A 25,900-nucleotide genomic window follows, 5' to 3' on the forward strand; every position below is an offset into this window, starting at 1 on the left:
GAATTTTTAAACACACTCAGAACATCTTGTCATTTCCTGTTCTCAGCAATCAGCCAAGTGCACTTGATGGCGAATAAGCCTGAGATTGCGCATGCAAGAGTAAAGTGGAGGCTGTAAAACTCAAATCAATACATATTAGGCTACAAGTCACTTTTCTTTCCGCTTCTTTGAAGTTGCTCTAAAAGTGTGTGCAATTACGGCGCTGTGCTACAACACCTATGCTTTCTCCCGCTTCTGTCAGCGAGGTGTAATGTTGGAAAATCTTCTGCAGCTCACAAAACAACCCAGCAGTGTTTGGCAGTGATTAGACGCTGGAACATGTGACTGTAAAAGGCTGTCACAAATGTGTATGGATTGGATTGAGACCTTGGCTCAGCTCCAGCACAAGAGAGAGCAGGCTAATAACACTACAAAATGTGTGTGTTTGTGCCTGTGTGTGAGTGTGTGTGAGTGACTAAGAAAGTGTTGGAAAATAAGATGCAAGAAGAGGATCATTCAGTAGCCATTAAAAATAGCTGGTGTACACTCAGCTGAAAGGGAAGCAATGACTCAGCAGCTGAAATCTTGAGCTTCCAACACAGATTATTGAATAGATTTTGAGCCTTTTTTTCTAACAGACATGTATTATGCATGTTAAATTCCTCGACTCAAAAGGAATTCAATGACCCGTATTTCTGGAAAGAAGCCATTTAGAGAACAAAATGCTTCTCCAATTCAATTAAAAGTGAAACAAAAGACAGAACGAGCGGAGAGGAAGGAGGTGAAATGATCTTGTCATGAAACAATTAACAGTGCCCACAACCAAACTAAAGTCATGACAAATTAAGACAGAAGAAAGTAGGTTGAGCAACATTAACTGTAAGTAACAACACATGAAGTATTTGCTTGCTGCTGTGGCGTTTGCACAGTAACACTTGATGGAAATCAAATACACGGCAGTGAGATTAGAGAGCAATGTGCTACACTGGTTAGCAGAAAGGTTAGCCTTGTGTGGAGAATGCAATGAGGGAGGAGTAACACGTAGAGAAGAAAATCTGGAATATTCATGAGAAAATTCAAGGCGAACACCCCCCCACCCCACCCCACTCCACCCCCCAAGTCTTTTGTAATGGGGAAATAGAGTGCAAGTCTCGTCACACTGCTGGTAACCTCGTCATGACTGCGGCTGCCAAAAGGAGCAGCTCTTTGTGGAAATTTAATTCCTCCGAATTAATCAGGCCTTATTATTGGTGCTTTGATGTCAGAGCCAGAGGAAGTAGCGCGTGTGTCTCTTTTGAGTGCAACAGTTAATGTCAGCATGCTGGAAATGAAGGTGTCTGTATGAGTCGACCCCTTGAAAGGTAAAGGAGGTAATACTGTCTGCATCACATTCGCCTGAGAGTGAAAGAGGAGATATAAAGGTTCTACAACAGACTTAAACTAAAACTTCAATGTTTACAAAGGACAAACATGTATTCTAAATAGTCTTTTATTGCAAAAGGACCAAAACAAAAACACGTTAACATGAACAAGCAGACATGATAAGAGAGTCGACATTAGGATTCAGAGAGAGCGTGTGTTGGAATATGGGTATTTAGGGAACCGGTCCAAGGTTATTTGGCTGCCATTAGCATCCCAAACCTGGCACAGACGAACAAAACAACATTAGCCCTGGCTGGGATCAACAAGCTGCAAGCTAGAAAAAACTAACACAATAATCCTAGCTCCCTTCTCTTAAGATCAGCCAGAGAATAAAATGTGCCGTTGGCCGGCCTCTCCCCTTTACTCTCTGTGTATTCAGCTGCTCCCGTTAGCAGGGGACTGGGCGGCGGCCTGCAGGGTCCTGCGGGCCATCTCCAGGGCTCCTTCCTGCGTCTTGTTCCCGCCAATAAAGCCCGAGGCGTGGACGAAGATGCAGGATTTAATCCCACTGAGCTCCGATAGCGCCTCGTCACGAACGCCGCGCCACTCCTCGAGCAGGGACAGCCTTGGACAGGAAGACAGAAGGGTTACAGATGGAGGCTACGTGGTCATCGGCTCGCTTTATGCTGACACAACGCCTTTTCTGAAACACAATCTGCTCTGCATGTCTGCACAACCAGAACATTCAAACTACTAAACCAGTTGAAGACCGATGAAGAATGTCAACTAAAAATCAAGAAAAGAACAATATCAGGTTAACATAGGACAGAAATCCAAGAGGCAGGTAGACAACGTTTGGTCATCACTCCATCGTCAGTCATTTTTGAACAAAGAGTACCAACAGTTTGCTTGCTCATCGTAAAAATCGTTTGTGTTTTTGGACTGTAAGTCGGACAAAATCAGGCTTTCAAAGAGTGTTCAAATTTGGTAATTTGTGATTTTTTTTCTGACACTAATTATTGTAGAGTAAACAGAGAAGTAATCTTTGATGGGAAAGTCTTACCTGCAGCACTACTGCAATGGGCTTTAAGAAAAATACCCCCCAAAAAAAAACAAAGGAATGAAGAATGGGCAATAACTAACACTGAGACTGAGACTGTGCAATATCTTTTCATATGAATACAAACTGACATTTATTCACTGACCTGCAGACCTGACCTACCTGTTTTATTTGTCTTTATTTCTGTCTGCTTGCTGATGCTGTTTTTATATTGTATGTGTGCATCAACAAAGAAATAGAGGCATTCTATTCTATTGTATTCTACAGTAAATTATTTAAAAAAAAACATGATTCCCTTTCATGGCCTTGCACAAAGACCTGAATTACTCTTGCTCTACCTGACTTAAAAAGGGTCCTAGGCACACTCCTGGCCTCAAAGGTAAACTGCAGGAACCCTCACAGGCGAAGAAGCACCATAATAAGCCCCCGCAAATAGACCAATAACTGCCTCCGGCTTTCTTCTTCTCCAGTCATGTGGAAAATCACAGATTGTCACGGCAGTTGGACCGCCATACGATGGAGTCAACAGACAATCGTACAAAGTGGGAAAGAGATTGCGTCTATGAGGGTTTACGAGCTGCCCTAGAGACAGAGAGTCGAGTCGGACGAGGCGTCCGGGGGCTGAAAAATTCATATGAATGTAGAGTAGCTCATTTACCACCTGCTGCATTCAAGGTGCACCTCTGCCTACAGCCTGGCACATCGTTTAAAACACATTACCTCATCGCTTTAGGGTGTTATCTCCATTCTCTCCGACAATTTTTCTTCTCAGAGTATTGACACTTTTAAGTTTATGATAATTTGATCTAATTCAGATTTTTCACTTCATTGCTCACCCTCAGCACCTCCACTACTGCTGAAAGGGTTTTTAACGCCTTCAAACTAGATAAAAAGGGAGCGGGTTGGCCTAATGGTTAGGTTGCGCCCCATATATTGAGGCTATAGTCTTCCTGGGTTGGACGGCTCCTCTCTGCGTCACATGCTGGATGAAATATGGAACTGCGCAGCCTGGCTTGTCAGACAGAAAGTGACATGTCTGTTGAACATCTGAGTAAAGTGTTTTCTCCTGTTTCATATTTTGAAGGGTTTATTTCCCTGATGCTCTGCTTCCCCTTCAATCTTTGATAACATCATCCCGTATCATCCTCTGAAGCTGTAGTAAATCTGAAAGTGAGGAAAGTCACAAGTGCAAAAGTGAACCAGAATGTCGAATGATGGGACATGTGCGCTGAAACGTGTACATTCACCCCCCCCCCCCCCCCCCCCCCCCTAAGAACCTGGGGAGGAACAGCAGGCCGAACCCCTAATCCCTGTTAAATGAATCAACCTATCGATTGCTCCACAGTATGGCTGGAAAACGAGCTCAAGAGGAAAGGTCAACAGGGCTGGTAATGAGGGAGAGAGTGGGAGAGGGGTGACTGCTGTTATGACAGCGCCAGGAAGCTCCGGTTCTCAAGATGACCGCTCTAAAAATAAGCCCACAATTAGAAAATTAACTCCACAAGACCTTTTCTATACCATAACAAGGCACACACTGGGTATGACTACATAATTAGACGGAAAAAAAAATAGTCATGATGAGATTTACTGCTGATAAAAGGTCATTAAATGTGTTGCATGTGTTCAGACGGATCATATGGAGCTTTTGTAGAATTGTCTTCTTTGAGAGGACAATAAGAGACGCTTGTAAACATGCAAACATTTTGAATCCTCCTGGAGCTCATAATTCTTGGGCGGCACAGAGATTTTACACCCTTCAGACATTTTTTTTTTTTTTTGCCCAAACTGGAGATTTGGCCCCAAAAAAAAAAAATCACTGAATTGCCAAGAAGGGGGGAAAGAAAAAAAAAATGTAATTTTCTCCTTTCAGAGGGAAATGACTTGGAGTCCTTTTGGATTCATCACTTCCCTACTGCAATTAAAATGTTCCGCTCCTCATAACTGGCTTTTTATCCCCAATGATGAGATAATGAGGCACAGAAAATGGCATATTAAGACAAAAAAGCTGACACATGGACGGACACACAGGCAAGTAAAAGTAATGATTGTTATGATTTAGAAGAGTCTGGAATAATTCAGTTCAATTTTATTTGTACAGCACAAACTCAATGTGAATAAGGGTTGAGATTAAATATCTACAAATAAAATAGAGAAAAAATATATAAATTATTAGGATTATTAAAAATAATAAGTAAGCTATTTGTGGCTTATGTTATGTGAGAACAGGTTTGGATATGTGGTCATTCATAACCTTACTCCTCTGCACCTCTCTGAACTCCTGCACATCAACACACCCAGCCGCACTCTCAGGTCTTCTTCCATTTAACTCACTACACCACCCGCCCGCCTGCCCACCATGGGGTCCAGAGCCTTCTGCCACTCAGCCCCCCGCTTCTGGAACTCCCTCCCACCAGACATCCCTAATATTGACTCTCTCCATTTTTAAATCCCAAAACACATCTTTTTAAACTGACCATCATCCATCCTGCCTCATGAATCCTCTTCACAATGATTGATACTGTAAATGTGTCTTTTTAATTTGATCAATTTGTTGTCTCTTTGTTCATTTTTATCTCTGCTTTATAGGGTGACCTTGAGTGTTTTCAGAGTCACCTTTAAATGAAATATATTTTTATTATTATTATTATTATTACGAGGACAGGTTTAGATACCGTATGAGAGGAATTGATGTGAATCCTTATAGATGGAAGCTGGACTTGTTGGTGTGTTATTATTAAAAATAGAAAATATCAAGTAACCAGTATTGCCTTTAATTCTTTAGTTTTTACAAATGTATCAATTTACAACAAATAACCAGCAATATTAAATGTTTTTAAGGTCAAACATCTTTGTTCTATGTGAAGGTGTGCTGTTTTCTTTCACTCATGATGACAATGTATCGTCTTCTTGACTAGTGTAACGCAATTATTGGATCACTGGTGCCAAAGCACAATATCTTGATTTTAAAACAACACGGCTCTCTAAACAGATTTCCCTGCCGATCTGAATCGTCGCGTCACTACTTCATGACTCATCACGTTGGCACCTCTGACATGAATGAGGGTACCGTGAACAGAAGTCATTGGCAGAAGAAGAAGTTGACAGCAGGAAAAAAGAAGAAGACAAAGAGATCATTTCAGATAGAGGTAGAAAAGCAGTTAAGAGATAAAGCGTGATCAGAGGTGAAACTGACACCAGATTGAAGTGAATAAATACATTAACACTGCACTTTTACTTTTTGAGGGCAATTTGAATTCTTCAGTTCAAGTCTAAATTCTGGTTTTGCGATTTTCTGACATTTATTTGGCCAAATGATAAGTAAACCCAGAAAAAGATTGAATCCTTATTATTGATCCTAACCTTCAGGCCCAGCAGCTCCCTGTGAAATCAGCTCATGTGCTTTTTCAGAAATAGAGACATTTCCTGTTTCAGCACATATTGCTGTCATTCTACAGTTTATTCTACACAGCTCACCCTGAGGAATGACTGTTGTTTCTCTTACTTCCTCTTTCCCCACTCACATTTTCCTTAGCAATGTGATGCAGATAAAAATAGACCTCCACACCGCCCCTCCCCCTCCTCAGGTGCACTAGCAGGGACACAGGTGATAACAACACCCCTTTCCCAGAGTCGGCACATGCCCACTGAGAGGAAGCAGGCCGTCCAGAGAAAGAGCCATCTGGAGCAATGTTTTTTTTTTTTTTTTTTTTTACACCACATTGTTCTCATGTAGCTCCTCACCAACCGCCATGTTTGCATTACATTAAATCTTTGAAGTGAGCAGCCACACCAAACCGGTGCCGGCCTTTTTTAGTTGAAAGTGCTTCCGCCTGATGAGATCCTGCAGTGGAGTGGAAAAAAGACAAATCTAACAGAGGGCAGAGGGATGAGGAGAGGGAGGGAGGGTGTGAAAGGTGAGAAGGCGAGATATGGTCAGACGGAGGATAAGGAGGGAGAAAGAGGATTAATGGGAAGAGAGCAGGACAGATTGGAAAAAGGTGATGAAACGGGGGAGGGTGATGATAGAACGGACACGAAAGAAAGAGAGAGAGAGAGAGAGAGAGAGAAGAAACACTAAGAGAGCAAGCAGATCTCAAAGAGAGAGGTGGAAAAAGAGAAGCTGCTGGTCAGATCAGGACTGGATCAAAAAGATATTTCAACATCCTTCTGTGTCAATAATGAGCCACGTAAAATGCAGGGTAACAGCGTGACGCCACATTGAGTCAGAGGTAACAAGACGTTTGAAAGAACACGGTGGTCAGGGAGGTTAGTGGCAAAGAGACCATCTGCTGTGATTGTGATGTCTCATGCTTGGTCTAAAAAAAAGGCAGAAACCCCGAAAGAGCAGCGTTGGAGTTACAGAGAAATGTTTTGTCTGTACCAGAAGCACAAAACGAGCAGAAGTAGCAGTAGAAGAAGAGAAACCAAGGGGAGAATCAGAGTAACAATACCGGGATCAAAACCTGTTTTTGTTTCAAGATTGGTTTTAAGATTTTATTGATTTAAACGGAATGCCACCCTCTTATCTCGACCTCTTAGAGTATCATACTCCAGTTAGAGCACGAAGGTTGACCGACCGCTTCATCTCAGCTGTTTAGATATTGAGACTTAGAAATAGAGGGGATCGAGCCTTTGAGGAGGCAACTCCTGAGATATTGAACAGTCTAAATATCTATACTGAAGAGGATTAGGGCCACTGGAAATAAAAATGTGGTTTCTGACTTTTTTATTCTTACTTTAGTCTTTAGAATTCTGAGAGAAAAGTCAGAACCCCAAAAACATTTTTTCTAGTGGCCCTAATCCTCTTCAGTAATATAAGAACTGCTCAGTGTCTTGACATTTTCTCGTCTTAACTGAGACCCATCTCTTTCTTTTTTTCCTTTCTTCTTTAACCTTTATTTTAACCAGGAAAATATTCTCACTCAGATACAAGATCTCTTTTTAAAGAGAGTCCTGGCCAAGACGGCAGCATTAAAGTTTCAGTCAAATGATCGTCTTCTCAGTGGCGTTCAATCCAAGCTGAGCTTGACTCTTCCTATTGTTCTATAATTAAATTATAGAAATGTGTTTATTATGATTCTGTTTGGTGTTTTTAATTTTCTGTTGTTTGTTTGTTTTCATTCTTACATTTCATTACGGTCAGTATTTGTGTATGTATTGTGTTGTGTATCTTTGTCCTTCGTTGTGGTTTTATTTGAATCTTACTTCCTGCCTTGGTCGTACAGCATTTTGTCACCGTGAGTTTTTGAATTTTGATTTGTATTTCATAAAATTAGAGAAACGATTATAACAATATAGATATGCTGAACATTGCTCTGCTGATAAAGGATAGAGAGGACACGGTTGATGAGAGTCTAATAAGAGTAGGAGCTTTATGAATGTGTTATTTTCAAACAAAGAAACTGGATTCAAAATGGAACCAGCTATTGGAACCAATCCCTAAGCCAAGCTGTTCGTGTTTTCAGCCTGAAAGCACTAATTACTCCTAATCACTTGTACTTAAGACTCACTGCTACCACTTTGCAGAAAGGTGGTCAGTATTAATAGCACATGTAATCAAACATACAGATAAAGAATCCTAGCCAGCAGCTAATGACCAGTCAGTATCTGGTACATTATTAAGCCATAAAATGGTTTTAACCAACAACAACCCCCCAAAAACCCAATCAACTAGAAAGACAAAGCCCTCTACTGAAGATAACCTGGCCATACAACAACCACATGTGCTGCAAGTTGGGAATTCATGTCGCAGTCAAGCAACAAACCAGCTCCAGAGAGGATGCTGATGACGTATTTAGAGACGCGTTGTGAGTCCCAGCTTGAGAGGCTCCTCAGGTAAACAATTCCCTTCCAGAGGTAACGACTCGAACACAGACTTTAAAGAAGTTAATCAAGTGACAAATTCACAAAGAGCGCCTTCTTCTCATCATTACAGAGTGAAAAAACTAGAGCACCGATGAGGTAACTTTGGCGTAAGTGCTGGGCTCGTGAGTTTGAGGGACCTTATTATGCTAAAAGATGCAGAAAGGCTTCAAAACAACAACAACAGGGAGCTGTGCACACGAAAGGGTAAAGGGAGACAATTCAAAGTGATTCAGTATTAAAGCCATGAGAAGTAGAAACTAAATAAGTATATCAATGGCAGATAAAAAGGGTCAAAGATAATATGATAGCATAAAAGTTGGAGAAAAAAAAACCTTGAATCTTCATAAAAGTATCAGCCAACACAAAGGTTTGTTGCATTCATTTAGAAGCATAGGAGCTTCAGCAGAACTCAGATACTCTGGAGGTTTTTCATATGAGAGCATTCATAACAAATTTACTGAGACTTTTTGTAGGCAAGTGTGACACAGAAGTAGCAGCTTCTGAATTAATGAGCAGCAGATGTTAAATACAGTGCAGAAGTCCCGAGGATAAACCTTCAAACTGTCCAGAGTTAAATATCTCAACAAATGATTGATGGATGGCTATGAAACTTAGTGAAGTCATGGTTCATGGATGGCGATTTATCCTTCAGACTTTGGTAATGCCAGGACTTCTCCGTAAGCCCCTCCATGATGTTGAATTTGGTGCTTGAAGTAAAACGGCTTTCTGTTTAAATATGGTATCCACATTTATGCTTCCCTCTGGATTGATTGAAATATATTTGGTGATTTTTAAGTTCTGTCAAATAATTTGATTTATGACCACATACCTGCAAAACTCATGCCAATCCAATCAGAATCAGCTGTGCGTTCTGTTTTTAGTTACTGTTCCAGCTTTAGCTTAGCTTAGATGCTTGATTAAAGCAGTGAATATATCTGCCAAACATGAGCCTGTTTCCATTGTCTTTGTGTACATTTTAGCAAGCTGGTTCTAGCATTAAGCACATAATACAGTCTTACAGAGCAGCAAGACTGATGGCTTCTTACATTTATGGAGTTTCTAACTGTCTTGGTTTGGCTAATTGGTTTTGTCTTACTCATTGATTGTATAAAACATGAACGTAGTGTCGATGACGTCACCCATTTGTTTTTGAAGAGGCCTTAAGAAACCCAATGATGGTGGTCGCATTATTGGAAATGCTATCTCAACCAAAATTTTAAACAGTCAAGAAACAGGCAAAGAGGTGGACCTGAGATGGTCCTTAAGCCTCCTGGCAAACAGCGACAACATGCCCACCTGTCAGTCAAATCCGCCACGCCCCTCAATATGCTTAATTATGCATTACTTTTAGCCTTTATGTAATCAAACAAGAATTTGTTTTTTTAAACTCAGAGTTGAATAAATTAGATAAAGAGACTATACCTGTTTTTGTACCAGGCTGTAAACATGTTCGACTCCTGGCACGCCCTACTGGGAGGAAACCCAGAGATAGACCCAGTGTTTGCTGGAGGGATTATGTATCCCGTTTGGCCTGGGAACACCTCGGAATCCCCCAGGAGGAGCTGGAAAACATTGCTGGGGCGAGGGAAGTCTGGGTTGACTTAATGTGCTTGCTGCCACTGCGACCCGACCTCGGATAAGCGGAAGAAAATGGATGGATGGATGTTTGTCCTGCTGTCAAAATGGCTATTTTTATATTGGATTTAATGGGGTTTAGTTGGCTTTGGGAGCCTGCCTTAATTTTGTACCCTAAGCACCTAAAAACCATTGATGTTTTTGTGATTATATATAAAAGATTAATTGGGACTGTAAAACCAGTAAACAAATTTCTAACTTCTGACTGGAAAACATCATAATCATAAAACAGGCTTTCAATTAGAGATTTTCCATGGGGCATGACTTTCACGTTCATACAAATCCTGATTGTAAGAAGCTTAAAATGACAAAGACAGCCTGAACAGTGTCTCTGCCGAGAGCTGTATTTACATAAAGGACACAAAAGAAACATCAGAGTGAGAGGTGTGAGCACGGATAAAGGCCTCAGGTGCCTTTAAAGAGTTGGGTCTGTTTACATTCTCTCAACTCCCTATAGGTCGGTTTGAGACAAAACCACTGCTTTAACAAAATCATCAAAACAAGTCGTCAGCCCATGCAGGAGTTACTCTCTCACTGGATGAAACGTCAGCCCTCCGTGAGTAGTTGTCAAACGGTCCGATAAGCATGAAAGTTAAATCATACACCACAGTTCTTCTCCGTCACCAGAGCTAAACTCAATACAACACGTCTGGGAGACTGCTGCTGTGTTTTTTTTTTTGTTTGTTTTTTTTTACCAAACTTTAAATAAAATCCAGTCTGGGAGAACCTCTTGTGTGTGAGTAAGTGTCACAACATCTCTGTGAGTTCTGCATGTTTGAAGAGTAACTAGTGCAAAGTGCTCCCTCTACCCTTAAAATGGACTTATTTTTCATGAGGTACATCTTATTTTTAAGTATCACTGAATTAACTGAAAACAGACTGAATGAAGCTCTACCTGTTCTGGAAAGTGTTGAGTCCAGCGGGGACACACTGGACCCTCCACTGTCCGTTCTGGTCGGCGTAAAGGACAAACTTGATTGTTGTCTCCACCTGGAGCTCCTTCTCCAGAGAGAAAAGATGCTCCTTCCAAGGACATCCACCCTGGGAGAACAACACCACCTCCCCACTGGGATCCACCTGGAAACAGGAAGAAACAAATGTGAGTTACTAATTGGCAAGATGAAAGGTTAGAAACAATGAGTGTAGGCCCACAACTTCAATGAGAATAGAGCGGTTGCAGTTTTCTGTAGAAAATGGGGACAAACAGAAGAGAATAATTAATTGATGAATCTTTAAGCTATGAAAGAAAAGATATCCTTTATTGAGCCCTCGTGGGTAAATTCTATTTTACACTCTGTTGTTGAGACATGGTACATACACATCCTATGGACATGGATTAAAGGAAAGATGTCAGAGTGAGGGGCTGCATGAAAGAGTGCCCGAGCAGTTGGGGTTTCTGTGCCTTGCTCAAGGGTACCTTGGCAACTGGTACCTCTCCAGTCTGTAGGGACTTGGGTTGAGAACAGGGGGGGTCGCCGGTTCAAGTCCCGATGCAGACCATAATATGGACATTGGTCTGGTAGCTGTAGAGGTGCAAGGGCACTGACTGAGTACTGCAGAGGTACTTGAGCAAGGCACCGAACCCCCAACAACTCTGGTAAACTCCCTGGGTAGCAGTGTGTAGCAGCCCCACTCTGATCTATCTACTAATGCATGTCCACAGGTCCTGTTTGTCCATGTGTGTGAGAAGCATGTCTCTAAAATAACAGTGAATCAGAATTTCCCTCAGGGATCAATAAAGTATGTAAATTAAATTACTTGGCAAACTTGGAACCTCTAGCACTCCTGCTTACCAGTACCAAGAGAAAGAAAAAAATGGATTAACAGCATCATGATAAAGATTTGTAAAAAAAATTCAAATGCAAGCAATGAATGGAGGTGGTATCTACCACTTTGATGCATTTCAGAAGTGATGAAACCTGAAGCTGATTGTTTTTGTGACACAGTCTGAAGCAGATGTTCCGCTCTAGTTGATTTTTTTAATCTAGAATGGAGTTTTTTTTTATTTTAAAGGCGTCAGAAAACAGCAGATGGGAGGCCGGATGTGACCACAACAGATTTCATACCACCTGCTTTTGGCTCCTCATACAGACTATTATTATTTCTGCATAGATCACAGAGTGCTGATTCGCGATTGATTAATTCTAATACTGAATATTCATAACTTATAACTTGAACAGTCACTGATGAATGATTGCTTCTGACTGATTTAGAATTTTCCTTTTGATGACTGAAGTCGGTGTAACATTGCTAAGTTGAAATGAAAATGTCCAGGTGAGATATTACCTGATGTCGCTCTTTGATGGCTTTCTCCACCACCTCACGAGCCGGCAACCAGGAAGACTGATAGAACTCCAGACGGTCCAGGAACTCCTCTCCGACCATCTTCATGGCCTGTCTGAAACCCTCCTGGTAAAAACAAGGCACACAGGCATGCAGTTATTAAATACAGTGTCAGAATGTAATGTCAATAATAAAATAATAAAAATGTATATAACACATGTCAAACAAGAGAAAACAATCTCAATCTCAAAATAACCAACACAACACAAACAACATCATATTATAGGGTAAGGTATAGAGGTGCCGCTTTTTTACAGCCAGGGGGCGTGGTCAGGGGGCTTTGCCAGGGGGTGGCATTGACCCCCTTGAAATCTGATTTGCCACCGCAGGGAGCACCCCTAAATTCCTAAACTAAGATTGGCTATTTGCCTTGTCAATTAATTCTGACTTTTTTTTTGCAACATGATTCAAGTAGTTTCTTTATGCGTTAATGTAAAATTTTATTTGATGTTCTTTAAATTGTAAATATACCCTGCACATCAATTTTATAAGCCAGGTGCATACCACTGGATTGTAATGAAGCAATTTGTTCAGTAATGAAACATGCCAATCAGTATGCAGGAGTTTTAAATGCAGTTTTTCATTAGTTTATAGTGTGACTTTGAACTCACATCTTTGTTTTAGATTCCTTAAAAAGTAGGCCAAGAAGATATAAATTATGCTGCCACTCCTGGGTTACATAAAAGGAGATTAAATTAGTGGCGTTAGAAAGGGTAATGGATGAGATTCTTGTGTATGCGCGTGTGGACGTCACACTTACGACCACCCCTACATAAGTCAGTGCCCCAGTTGGGCCTCTCCATTCATAAGCTTTGACACGCCCACTTTTTACAGCTGACAAGACTTTAGATGTGATGGGGAAAAAACTCTTTTCTCACTTCAACACCATCTGTGAACTCAAATTCAGTTTAATGTCAAAAACATGAAGTGAGACTGAGTCCTGGATTTTATGAAGGTGATAGAGTCTGGCCAACCATCTCCACACTAATCCATGCAGCGCTGCTTCATCAGCTTCCTAAAGACCCTAAACTGACCTTTCTATCACAGTCTAGTTAATGGAAATGGAAATGCGCGTGAGAAAGTCTGAGGGTCGTAAACACAATCTCTCATGATCACCTGCACACACACAGACTCAAAGTTTGTCAGGCACAAGTCTGATCCTCAGCATCTGATCGAGGCAGGTGCAGTGCCTCTGATTTTCTCACTGGTGGATGGAGGAGATGAAAAATCTACTTGGATCACAAACAGACCCTGCTGAGAGATCTCCAGGTCACTCTACCATCAAGTTCTCTGCCAAACCGTTTCCAATAAATGTCTCTCCGATCTCTCAAAGCCTTCTCACTGTGCAGAGTGAGATGGTGGGGAAATTGGAGGAAAGTTCTGGGACAAGAATCATAATCATGTGAAGTGAAATGTGAGAAAACAAACAGCCTACGTACACATCAAGGAGAAACTCAGCAAAGGAAAATCAAATATGGGCTTCAGGTATCTCAATAGAGTTTGCAGAAAACTGGAGGTGTTTCACTGCAGGATTTTTCTGAATGTTTTTTTTTTTTTAATATGGGTGTGTTAAAAAAAAGCCCTTTATTTAAATTTGGCTCCATACTGTGGAAGGATCTATTGTTAAATATCAAGGTTTTAAAAATAAAAAGGGACACAAGGGCATCAGCTCACTGAGTCATCAACCAAAAGGTTAAGTGAGTCATCATTCAGTCATTGTTTCGTTTGTTGTCTTAGAGCGTTTCTATAATGATATTTATGTGAATAAGCTTGTGCTGTGGATAATTTGGTTTGTAGCCTTCTTGGTGTTTGGACCATGTTGGATTTAAGATTGGCTGAGAAAATCCCTTAATGAGAGAATTAATCAGCAACTATGTCCATTTTTCAAGCATCACATAAGCAGAACCAGCCTCTCTGGTTGTGAGCACTTGTCAGGACAGTATGTTTGCGTGTTTTGACTGTTGGAAGGACGGATAAATCGACATTTGAAAACAATTTGAAGACGTCAGTTTGGCCTTCAGGAAATGTTGTGAGCGTTATTCGTCGTCAGACACTTCATTGTCCAAACATTTCATTCAACAACATTGAGGATGGCTGTTCTGTTGCATCTTCAGAAAGATGGATTACATGCACCTTGTAGCTCTGAGGCAAATCTGTAGCTCGCCTCAGCTACAGCTTTGATACAGAGCTACGAGAGAAGAAGAGGATACAAATATTAACATCAGTGTTTTGAAACTCGGCTGAATGGGGCTGAATTGTAGTTTTTCTTTCCCTTCTACAGACATAATCATGTAAAGGCAGTAAAACCGAGAGTGCTTTTGAATTACACTGTAGAAATGCAAGCAGTGATTACACACATACAGTTGCAAGAAAAAGTATGTGAACCCTTTGGAATTTCCTAGTTTTCTGCATGAATTGGTCATAAAATGTGTTCTGATCTTCATCTAAGTCACAACAATAGACAGACACAGTCTGCTTAAACTAATACCACACAAACAATTATATGTTTCCATGTTGTTGTTGAACACAACATGTAAACATTCACAGTGCAGGGTGGAAAAAGTATGTGAACCCTTGGATTTAATAACTGGTTGACCCTCCTTTGGCAGCAATAACCTCGACCAAACGTTTCCTGTAGTAACGGTCAGGAGGAATTTTGGACCATTCCTCTTTACAAAACTTTTTCAGCTCAGCAATATTCTTGGGATGTCTGGTGTGAATTGCTCTCTTGAGGTCATGCCACAGCATCTCTATCGGGTTGAGGTCAGGACTCTGACTGGGCCACTCCAGAAGGCGTATTTTCTTCTGTTGAAGCCGTTCTGTTGTTGATTTACTTCTGTGCTTTGGGTCGTTGTCCTGTTGCATCACCCATCTTCTGTTGAGCTTCAATTGGTGGACAGATGGCCTTAAGTTTTCCTGCAAAAGGTCTTGATAAACTTGGGAATTCATTTCTCCGTCGATGATAGCAATCTGTCCAGGCCCTGATGCAGCAAAGCAGCCCCAAACCATGATGCCCCCTCCACCATACTTCACAGTTGGGATGAGGTTTTGACGTTGGTGTGCTGTGCATTTTTTTCTCCACATATTGTTTGTGTGTTCCTTCCAAACAACTCACCTTTGGTTTCATCTGTCCACAGGACGTTTTGCCAGTAGTGCTGTGGAACATCCAGGTGCTCTTTTGCAAACTTCAAACGTGCAGCAATGTTTTTTTTGGACAGCAGTGGCTTTCTCCGTGGTGTCCTCACCATGAACTCCATTCTGGTTTAGTGTTTTACGTATCGTAGATGTTAGAATGTGCCAGAGATTTGTCTAAGTCTTTAGCTGACACTCTAGGATTCTTCTTCACCTCATTGAGCATTCTGCGCTGTGCTCTTGCAGTCATCTTTACAGAACGGCCACTTCTAGGGAGAGTAGCAACAGTGCTGAACTTTCTCCATTTATAGACAATTTGTCTTACCGTGGACTGATGAACATCGAGGCTTTTAGAGATTCTTTTGTAACCCTTTCCAGCTTTATGCAAGTCAACAATTCTTAATCGTAGGTCTTCTGAGAGCTCTTTTGTGCGAGGCATGGTTCACATCAGGCAATGCTTCTTGAGAGTAGCAAACTCAAAACTGGAGTGTGTTTTTTTATAGAGCAGGGCAGCATTAACCAAAACCTCCAATCTCGTCTCATTGATTGGGACTCCAGGTTGGCTGACTCCTGACTCCAATTAGCTCTTGGAGAAGTCATTAGCCGAGGGGTTCACATGCTTTTTCCACCCTGCACTGTGAATGTTTACATGTTGTGTTCAACAAAAACATGGAAACATATAATTGTTTGTGTGGTATTAGTTTAAGCAGACTGTGTTTGTCTATTGTTGAGACTTAGATGAAGATCAGAACACATTTTATGACCAATTTCATCAGAAAACTAAGAAATTCCAAAGGGTTCACATACTTTTTCTTGCAACTGTATTTACTGTATCCACAGAGCTTCATGAAACACTAACGTACAACCTATCATTAGACAAACAGGTTCATTATTTACTGTGCTCTAATCCTGCCTTTTTAGACTCATCCTTTACTGCAGAAAAACCTGATGTGTCCTTGTGGTTAGGATTAGTTTTAAAGGAGCAATATGTAACTCTCACCCCTAGAGGTGATGTGCACGCAGGTTGCCATGTCACAGACACTGAAGCTTCAGTGTTTAGCCAGCTCTGCATCGGCCGAGGAGCTTATTAGACAAATGCAGAGGCTTTTTAGGTCGGGTAGAATCAGTTATATCTGAACCAGAACCCGTTAGCTTTCCTGCTTCCATTACTGCAACACCTGCGAAGGGTAAAAATGGCCGTGTGGGGGTGCCTTAAAACCTCCTACTGCTCTGGTCAAAACAAATACAGACCATTCTGGACTGGAATCTAAACTCAGAAGGAGGACATACTGGCTGCTGCACTGTTAACAGAGACGGCAGCACTTCAACATAGCATGTTTTCTTAATGTCAGATGAAATAGTAAGGCCATTTTATGATTTAACACAGTAAATATCTTACATATTGCTGCTTTACTGTCAATAAATGTGTCAAAAATGTTCTTCATTAATTGATTTGTTGTTGGTCCATAATCTGTCAGAAAATGGTGAACAATGTCAATCATCATTTTTTTTCAAACACAATAATTCTTCAATCTAAATCTATTTTATCCCTTACTCTTCAATCCTTTTGTCAGAAATCAACCCTGGAAATTATTTCAACCATTGCTCTCAAGTTTCAGTCCCTCTGTACATTTACACATTATGCGTAATCAGACATTTAAGCTAAAGCCCGAACATTCTGCTTTCATCTCCCACTTGTAAAAGAAGCGTGCTGCAGCAGACCAGCCTGCGTGCTAAGTGAGGGCATTCATGCACACTCACACACCCCTCACCTCGGTGTCCTGACTCTTGCTGTTCCAGCGTGGGTTCAGGTGGCCGACACGTGCGCTCACCGTGGTGGAGACGGAGTAGCGGGCCTCCCCGTCGTATTGCGAGATGCCGTTGTCTACAGCATCCACCTCCTCCACAAAGTTGTCATACAGCTGCAAGGAAGAGACAGAAACATGTGACGGGAGAGGTTAAGAACCTGTAACGACACGAGACACAGCCGCTTTATGCTCATTTTCGAAAAGGACAAATAGGCAGTAAAGCCTACATCTCTCAAGCCAGGGAAGTTAAAAATACTTTACTTTAATTACATTATGCTGATTGATATGCTGATTGGTCACAGGCTTAAGTGCACGGCTAATTCAGACGAACGAAAAACAGACAAGACAAACGGCCTCTACTTCTACAGTTCACAAGGAAAAACTCTAAAAAGAAGAAGTAGAGGAGCGGAGAAGTAGAGCCCTTTCTGGTGCCGAAAACTCCTAAGAAGAGCTGAAGGTCAATCACCAAAGAGTTGACATTTTAACAAGTGGCTTACAAGTGGAACTAAGTTTTTGGGGCTATGAAAAAGAGGATCAGCATGTCTGAACTCCAGGAGGGCACGAGACATCCAACAAATTAATAAATCCTCGGCCGCGAGTAAAGGGATTACTTGAGGCTTTAAACAAACCGACACACCAAAAAAAGCCAAGGATAGCATCAGCTAATAGTGCTTATATTAAAAGTGACATAAGATTTAGAGGGCTTATGTGCCTGGACATGAGAATGTTGTGCGTGTGCTGACGTCTCCCGCTGGTCCGGCTGTCTGAAACACTTTAGATATAACTGTAGCGTCCTCGGTTTAGACATAGCAGGGAAACTTTGCGACATCTGTGTCTTTATTATTTTATTTCTTATCACATTTTACTGCCAACTGTCTGATAAAAGGGAACATGCAATTTCATTTCAAACCTTTATTTATTCTCGAACTCAATGAACTAGACTTCAGCAAAAGTGTTGAGGATTATCTATAGACAGTGACTGCATGGATACTGCAAACCATCATGGACCAAGTGCAAAAAGATAAGGATCTTTGAATTCCATCATTATTCATCTTACGGATATATAAGCTTTCCCCTTTGAATCCTTGTAGAACTTTCTGTTGTCCAACGTCATGATGAATATGACGCAAGGTTCAGCTCCTACGGTTTTGATACATTTCAGCAAGGGGAAATCATCTGAAGTGTTGGTGTTGTGAAAAGGACACAATGGTTGCTGATTCCCTGCCTGCAATAAATATGTTGTCTTCGTCGTCCTCCTCCCCCTCTCACCTTGTCAAAGAGCACCTCCAGCTGCCTGTCGTCCTCCTTCAGCTTCGTCAGCTGGGCCAGCAGCTGACGACCGAAGTGGAGGTAGACCAGGCCTGCTGAGCTGAGCTTGGTCACCCATGGCTTCTCTGGACACAAGCTGTTGAAGGTCTCTGAAAAGGTCCTGAAACGAGAGGAAGACTTTCTGTCAGCGGAGCGATGAAGAAACAGGAAAAAAAATACCTTTCAACACCCAGCCAGTATTCTATATATACAGGGAGTGAAAAGGGTTATCATGTCAAATCTTTTTATTTCTTGTATGTACATTGTTGTGTGAGATAACTTCAATGTCATTCATCCTAACCCTAACCTCTAACCTCTAACCTCTAACCTCTAACCTCTAACCCTAACCCTAACCTCTAACCCTGGACCCAGAATGTAAGAAACTGCTCACTGCAGAAGCAGATTTAAAGACTACTTAGTTTCACTTTATTATTTAAATCGCTCAACTGTGTAAGCCTTAAAGAGTGACTTTAATGAAGAGGTTTTGCTCAATCGATGAATTCAGGTTTATGAAATGATGCCAGCTGATTTTTATTCAATATTATAAATCAGATAACTTCAAGTGTCCACTCTATACTAAGAAAATATTTGAATGTGTTGCTGGTTACTAATTAGCTGATCATCCTCAAACCTTTAGCGGACATCATTATTATCATCTTCATTTAAACATCCAACATCTACAGCAGAACAATGCATATTAAAATGTAGGACTGCAAGGATTAGGCAAACGAGTCCATAAACAGAGAAATAACCGGTTAACTGTTAATTATTGGTCTAAAAAGGGACAGACGGACCGGGGGCCGTGTAAATGTCCTTAGAAAGATGTATCTTAAAGATTACGATGATAGTTGATGTTCCCATTCGTATTGATTTTATTGAATCGTTCATTACTTAAATGTTGCACTGTTTCATTTAGATACTCATTAAACCTCTAATATCCAGCTTCATAACAAACTGAGCAGTCGATATAAATTACTGCTATAATAAAATGATCTAATGAAATCAGATGATGAGCTGATGTGTCAGGTCAGCTTGTCGGTCTGATAGCAATATTTCAGTCGTCTAGTTCTGCTCCAAGAGTCATGTTACATCTAAAATAAAATTATATCATCTCACACCAAAGCTGAGAAACACTGCGGCATCCAGCACTCGATACTCGGGTCAGGACTTGTGAGCTAAAACCTGACTGTGCTGCTCATAAACAGACAATTCACACATTTTCCAATAACTGGACCTTTCAATAAAATGTCAGCTGTACACCGCACATACACTGTACCAGAAACCAATAAAACACACTTTACTCCATCAATCTCGCCCTCAGATACAGAGAGAGCGAGAGAGAGAGAGTTGGCATGTGCTGGAGGGAGAAATCATGCTCTGCTGTGTTTGTGAGCGTGCTGGCACATGACTAAAAGCCACCGGAGGTCTCTCTCCTCAGCCACGTGCTGAGATGGGTGGGCTCCAGCACCCAGGCCACCGCTGGTCATTTAATACAGGCTTAATTAGGATGCTTGGGCTGCAGCACAGCGGAAAACCGACCGTCACATGAATGAGTGACATGCAAAGGGAGGCAGGAGGGGTGATGATCACAGCCATTAGAGGGCTAATTGGCCAAGCTGAGGCATTTCTATGCTGATTATCAGGAGGTTGGAGTGAAAGAGCGGGGGGGAGGGACATGACAGAGAATGCGTGGAAAAGATACGCTTACAAAAGGAAAAAGTCATCAAAGTGTTTGTGTGAAACCAACGATGGGTAACAGCTCATTAACTGTACACAACTACGTAAAGGGAAGTAGAATCTAAAACAAAAGTTGGCCATATTTTGGCTGTAATAGTATTATAATGTAGCACATTTCTTAACATATGTAGCATATAAGCCCCCCCTCCCCAAGAAACCACCACTAACGTCTGCTGATCTCTCTACATCCTGAGCGGCTCGATACTACAGTATGTACATGTGAAATGATGCTTGATGAATCTTTACAGTGAACTTAATGATTTAGCAGAAACCCCCTACACTTCATGAAGAAGAATTAATAATACTCCACATTATCTGAAGAATGAGGCAAAAATAGCGGCATACAGCTCTCTAACTCCTCCTGTCATCCTGACCCTGGTTGGTAATTAATTCTTTCAGTTCGAACCTTTTAGCACATGTACTACATTTATTATTCATTTTAGTCTTTGGCTTTCTGTATTCTCTGTACTTCGGTCAAATTAAAAATCTAACATTGGAAATCAAATTCAAACTGCACTGAGATCACTCAAGGTAATCATGCTGTCCTTTAAAAGTCAAATAGGAGGGATGTTTTTTTTTTTAATCCATAAAGATCTCAATGTGACCTTCTGGACTGTATGAGACTAAACTCATTATAGTCTCTGGGTCCGTGCTGGCTGTTGTGCTTTTATTACTGCCTAGTTTATAGGATTCTTCATGGTTTAGCTCCCGCTCTACTGTCTGGCTTTATTAACTTAATAAACAAACAGGGCCACTAGAGGTGCAGCTACAGTAGGGGGGGGACTGCACAATCCCACTCAAAACCACATTAATAAGCCAGGGTGTTTTTTTTTCCTTCAGAGCATCACATCAGTGGAATTTAATACCACAAACACTTAGAGAGTCAACATCCTATCATTCATTTAAATATTAGGTTAAAAAAAGGTTGATTGAGAACCAACAACGTCAACACTGATGCTGTCACCATGGTAACTTTAATTGTATCGAGTCCTATCTTGGATATTATTTGTTCTCATTACCCAGATTGTATTGTATCTGTATTTTTATAAACTGTTGAATCTATGCAAATGGATTTTATTTAACTTTGTGACGCCAAAGAACATCTGGCAAAGGACTCGGGTATATTAGTATCTGTCTGAATGTTGATTTATGTACGATGTCCCTCCTTAAATAAATCAATGAATAAACCGTTATTCAGAGTTCAGAGAGTATTTCTAAAATCTACTTAGCCACTTGATGTCCTCTGCCATTTTCTTCAATGCTTAAGACTTTTATCGTCAAATAGAAAGTCCAGATAAAAAAATTTGCAAAGATGTTCTAATAAAAGAACATGAGGTGTGGCTGTCTTTGCTGACTCAGTGGAGCCGTGATTTTTTTTGTCTTTGTAAAATTTAGCGCCAGTACTTGATCATCTGAAAAACCTGCGTACGGCTTTTATCTTATCTGTATTAGTGACTGTTTGGCTGGTGACCTTTCCAAACATTAAAAAAAGCTCAAGCGGCAGGCCAGATGCAGGGCAGCTTAGGTCTGGTGAGGCACTGGACTTTAAACACGGGGGGGGGGGAAACCCTGAGCGGCTGGCTTTACATTAAACAGAGCAGAGCTTGATGTAACTCTTCTCCTCCAACTCTGAATCAAAACACTCATCAGAGTATCTCCCAAAGTGTTGAACTACTCCTTTAATGTCTTCATTTCAAGCTCTTAATTTACAACACTCACTGTGATGTTTTTGTGTTGTTGTCAGCCTCATCTGTATACTGTCACAGTTTGAAGAAGTGCTATTGAAATGAGGACTAATTATTCCTGTCAGCTTCTCTCTTAGATCCTGCAGCACCCGGCCCTTGTACATCTGTCCCTGCCATCACATCCATCGTGCCCCCATCAGCCTGTGAGTGACAGCCACACTCTCCTGCGGCCCCTGACAGTGCCATGGCAGCCTTAGTGCCTCGTGAACCAGCAGCAGGGGGGGGAGCATGCTCAATTGAAGGAGCGCTAATTATCACTAACCACCTGCCAGGAAGAGAGCCCTGGCGTATCTTTATCACCGTGGTCATAAAAGCTATCTCTGATTATCATCAGGACACTGAGCAGACAAGACATCTGCAAAAGGATGATTACTCAATGTGATGAGACTTGAAGGGAACGTAATCATGTGGAAGGGACTTTGGCAGGAAGTGGAGCGTGAGAGAAAAAAAAAAGGAGCCCTTTCCTTCCTGGTTCATTATGCACTTCAACGATGTCAGTACAGACACATGAACGTTGTCCCGTTTAGACCCGAGATAATGTGAATATCCAATATGAAGTGATTTGACTTAGAGCAAACACAGGCCTCACAACAAACATTTTCTCCTTCGCAGATAGAGAATTGATTAATATTCTGTACAAAATCTCTTTCACATGCGTGGATAACAAGGCCACGACAAATTAGGAAATTAATAATCACTTCATCATTATTTTCTCAATTGATCTGCTAATTGTTTTGGTCTTCAAATATGTTGTTGGCTGTTTACACAAAATAGTCTTAACGTGGAAATTATTCAGGAAAAGGATTTGTGATTAAATGTTTGATCTATTATATGTTTGAAATTGGTGAAAACATCCAGTTTCTTAATGTCTGAGAAGACTTCTTCAATGTCTTTGTTTTTTTTGTCTAATAAGTAGTCCAAAACCTAAAGTGAGTCAGTTTACACTAAGGCGGCTGGGCTGGTACAAGTGGCTTCTTTGCATTTTTGGCTTGAAAAATACTTGAATTTCTTGTAACTTTAATAAATCTACTGACAACTACTGAATCACTTCAGGTCTACAATTGTAGCATATGTCTTATTTTGCTCCTCTACCAAGTGTTTCAAATCATGAATCAACTATCAAAATACTAACCAATTAATTTTGTGGGGATCCGCTAATCGATTTAAGAATGTGTCAGTTCCAGCCGATGCCTATTAAATCTGAACCACACTTATATCTGCCAATAATACACTGGTCTTTCTCACAGCAGGCACCATACAATGTGACAGCAGGAAACGCCTAAGTGTAATTTACTAGATTAATTATGGTGGCTGGCTCAATTACATGGCTTAACAGCACATCTAAACGATTGAGCCATTTGGGAGTAATATTCATCACACCTACGACATGCAGCTGTGGCATGTCACCGTGTCCCTCATGAACGAGGCCTCTTGTGCTGTTTTAAAGTTTAAAAGGCATCTCTTAGCAGCAGCCTTTTCCCACAGGCGTACCTCTGATGATGGTCATATCGATGCCTCTTTGGGTCAAACTCTCCTCCCACGTCCACGACAACGTCACACTCTGACAGCTTTGTCGGGTCCCTGGTCCGGATGATCTCAGCATCCTGTGCAAAGAACGGATTTTGTCAATCAATCATCAAGCATGGTTCGAGCTCTAGTAGGCACAATCTTGCAAGTAAATTCACAAATGTAGTGCAAAAACTCACACACAAAAATAAGCTTGAAATCTTTTCTTAAATGAACATGAACACCTGTCTGACGCTATATTTAAATTCACTGCTTTAGACTAAATTATTACAGTTAAAAAAAAAAACAAGATGTTCAGTCTAGTAGCCAAAATCCATTTAGTAAACTAGAGATGGAGATGCTGTATCATATAGTACTTCTGGCAACATCATTTTTTTGTACAGCAGCACCCCCGTGTGGAGTGTCATAATATTACATTGGCTCAACGATGAAGATATAAAATGAAAACGTGTCAAACAATTAACAAAACAGTACAAAGGCATCAACAACCAATCAATACACACTAAATAAAAGTCCCTAAAGTGCGAGGTAGTGAGCAAGGTTTTATTTTCAAGAAGCAGCAACACATGCTTATAGGAAACAATACAAGTAACCTTAATTAATCTCTTATAATGGCAGACTGCTGGACCTACCTTGTACTCCGGTAGCTGGCGGAGGAAGAAGCAGGCCAGAACCTCATCACAGTGGAAGGATCCATTGTGGGTTCCGATCTTTTTTACGGTCATGTTTCCAGTGCAGGGTCTCTTAGCTTGACTTGACATGTAACGTAGGTCTGTGCGAGTGAGGACGAGCAAACAGCAGCAGCAGCTACCTCTTGGATTGAACAGTGGGAAAACACTCGCTGGTTTGCTTGAATATACTTGTGTGGTATTTATTGTTATATTAAGTGCGACCCGCCACATTCAAAGACTGCACACGAGACGCGCTGCTGGCGGAAAGATTTGATAGACGGACCGGAAATGGAGCGCCTGCTGAGTTTGTTTGTTTCTTTTTGTACTGCTCTTTATTTGTTTTGCATCTTAAAAATATTTCCTTGACTTGCTCTTATACAGTTGAAACAAAACTAAGCTAGAAATATTTTCTGTGAAAGATAATTTAGAGATCATGCATTGATATGTTTTAAGTTGTTGACAGCAGAGGGCGCTGTGGGCTTTGAAACTGGACTCCAACTCTTAGATGAAAAATGGTGGTTCCTCTACAATACTTATTTTTCTCTATTTTTGTGATCCTTTTCGCAATTTTTTTTTAAAAGTAATGTTTAGTCTCGTTATGTCATATATTTAGGCAGAATAGTGCCTACTAGTCATCATTCAATCATTGAAACCATCTTTAAGAAAATCTCCAACAAACTGGACACACTTGGAAACTGACCAAGGACAAAGACATTCAGGCAACCTAATGTTTATTTAATTTCATAAAAGCAGTTCTGTTTGAAACTTTGCTCTACTAGAATATAAACTGTAATAATAAAGGCACTATAAGGAAGGTCAAGCATTCTTGGCTTATTGAGTTTATTGTGCTTATACGGTACAGGTATACGGGCGGCTGCGGCTCAGTTGGTAGAGTCGTCGCCTCTCAACCGGAAGGTTGAGGGTCCCCAGCTGGGCAACATGTCTGATGTGTCCTTGGGCAAGACACTTATCCCTGAATTGCTCCCGCTGCTTCAGTGGTGGTGTATGAATGGTTAGTTAATTAGTTACTTCTGATGGATGATACTACCTAGCGATCACTACCATCAGTGTGTGAATGGGTAGGTGTGACCTGCAGTGTAAAAGCGCCTTGAGTAGTCGGAAGACTAGAAAAGCGCTATATAAGCTCAAGTCCATTTACCATTTACAAGTAGATTTATGTCAAATCAGATTTCCACAAACATCAAACAATGGGCGGAACAGGGAGACAGGATAAAACTAATTGGTTAGGTTATATGATCCTCTGCAAAGTAATACAAAGCTTCCACTTGTGAACAGCTGGACCACTGGCAGGTCAATCAGGCAGTACATACAGTGACAGGTATGGGTATGGTCTTTGATCTGTCAACCTAAATACACCCAAGACAGAGCAAACAGTTAGTAAATATATCAAGCATGGTCCTTGAACCCTATTTTAGAGGCGTGTCTTCTGGTTTAAGGTTTACCTGAATTGACCAGATTGTGCCTGGACAGTGATTGAGTTCATGTATGAGACTGTTTAGAGTTTGTAAAAAGTTGCCTTATTCATAGATCAAGTATTATTATTATTATTATTATTATTAATAATAATAATAATAATAATAATAATAATAATAATAATATTATTAAGTAGGCCTAATTATTGTAACCTAGAACATTCTGTATATACTCATAGCTAACGTTATGTTCTCCTCTCTTGATAGAGCCTCATCAGTAAAATGATTTTCTAAA

General features: G+C 40.9%; 1 protein-coding gene across 1 annotated transcript; it reads right to left on the bottom strand.

The window, feature by feature from the left end:
* Window positions 1-1,452: 1,452 nt before the first annotated feature.
* myg1 (myg1 exonuclease) lies at window positions 1,453-24,456 on the bottom strand. Its single transcript, XM_061043203.1, has 7 exons — window positions 24,134-24,456; window positions 23,466-23,578; window positions 18,454-18,613; window positions 17,149-17,298; window positions 12,188-12,310; window positions 10,797-10,978; window positions 1,453-1,966 (listed from the first exon to the last, which is right to left on the bottom strand). The coding sequence occupies exons 1-7, from the start codon at window positions 24,401-24,403 to the stop codon at window positions 1,777-1,779; spliced, it is 1,188 nt and encodes a 395-aa protein (XP_060899186.1). The 5' UTR covers window positions 24,404-24,456; the 3' UTR covers window positions 1,453-1,776.
* Between the last annotated feature and the right edge of the window lie 1,444 nt (window positions 24,457-25,900).

The sequence above is a fragment of the Labrus mixtus genome, chromosome 7 (assembly GCF_963584025.1).
Source record: "Labrus mixtus chromosome 7, fLabMix1.1, whole genome shotgun sequence".
NCBI classification, from domain to species: Eukaryota; Metazoa; Chordata; class Actinopteri; order Labriformes; family Labridae; genus Labrus; species Labrus mixtus.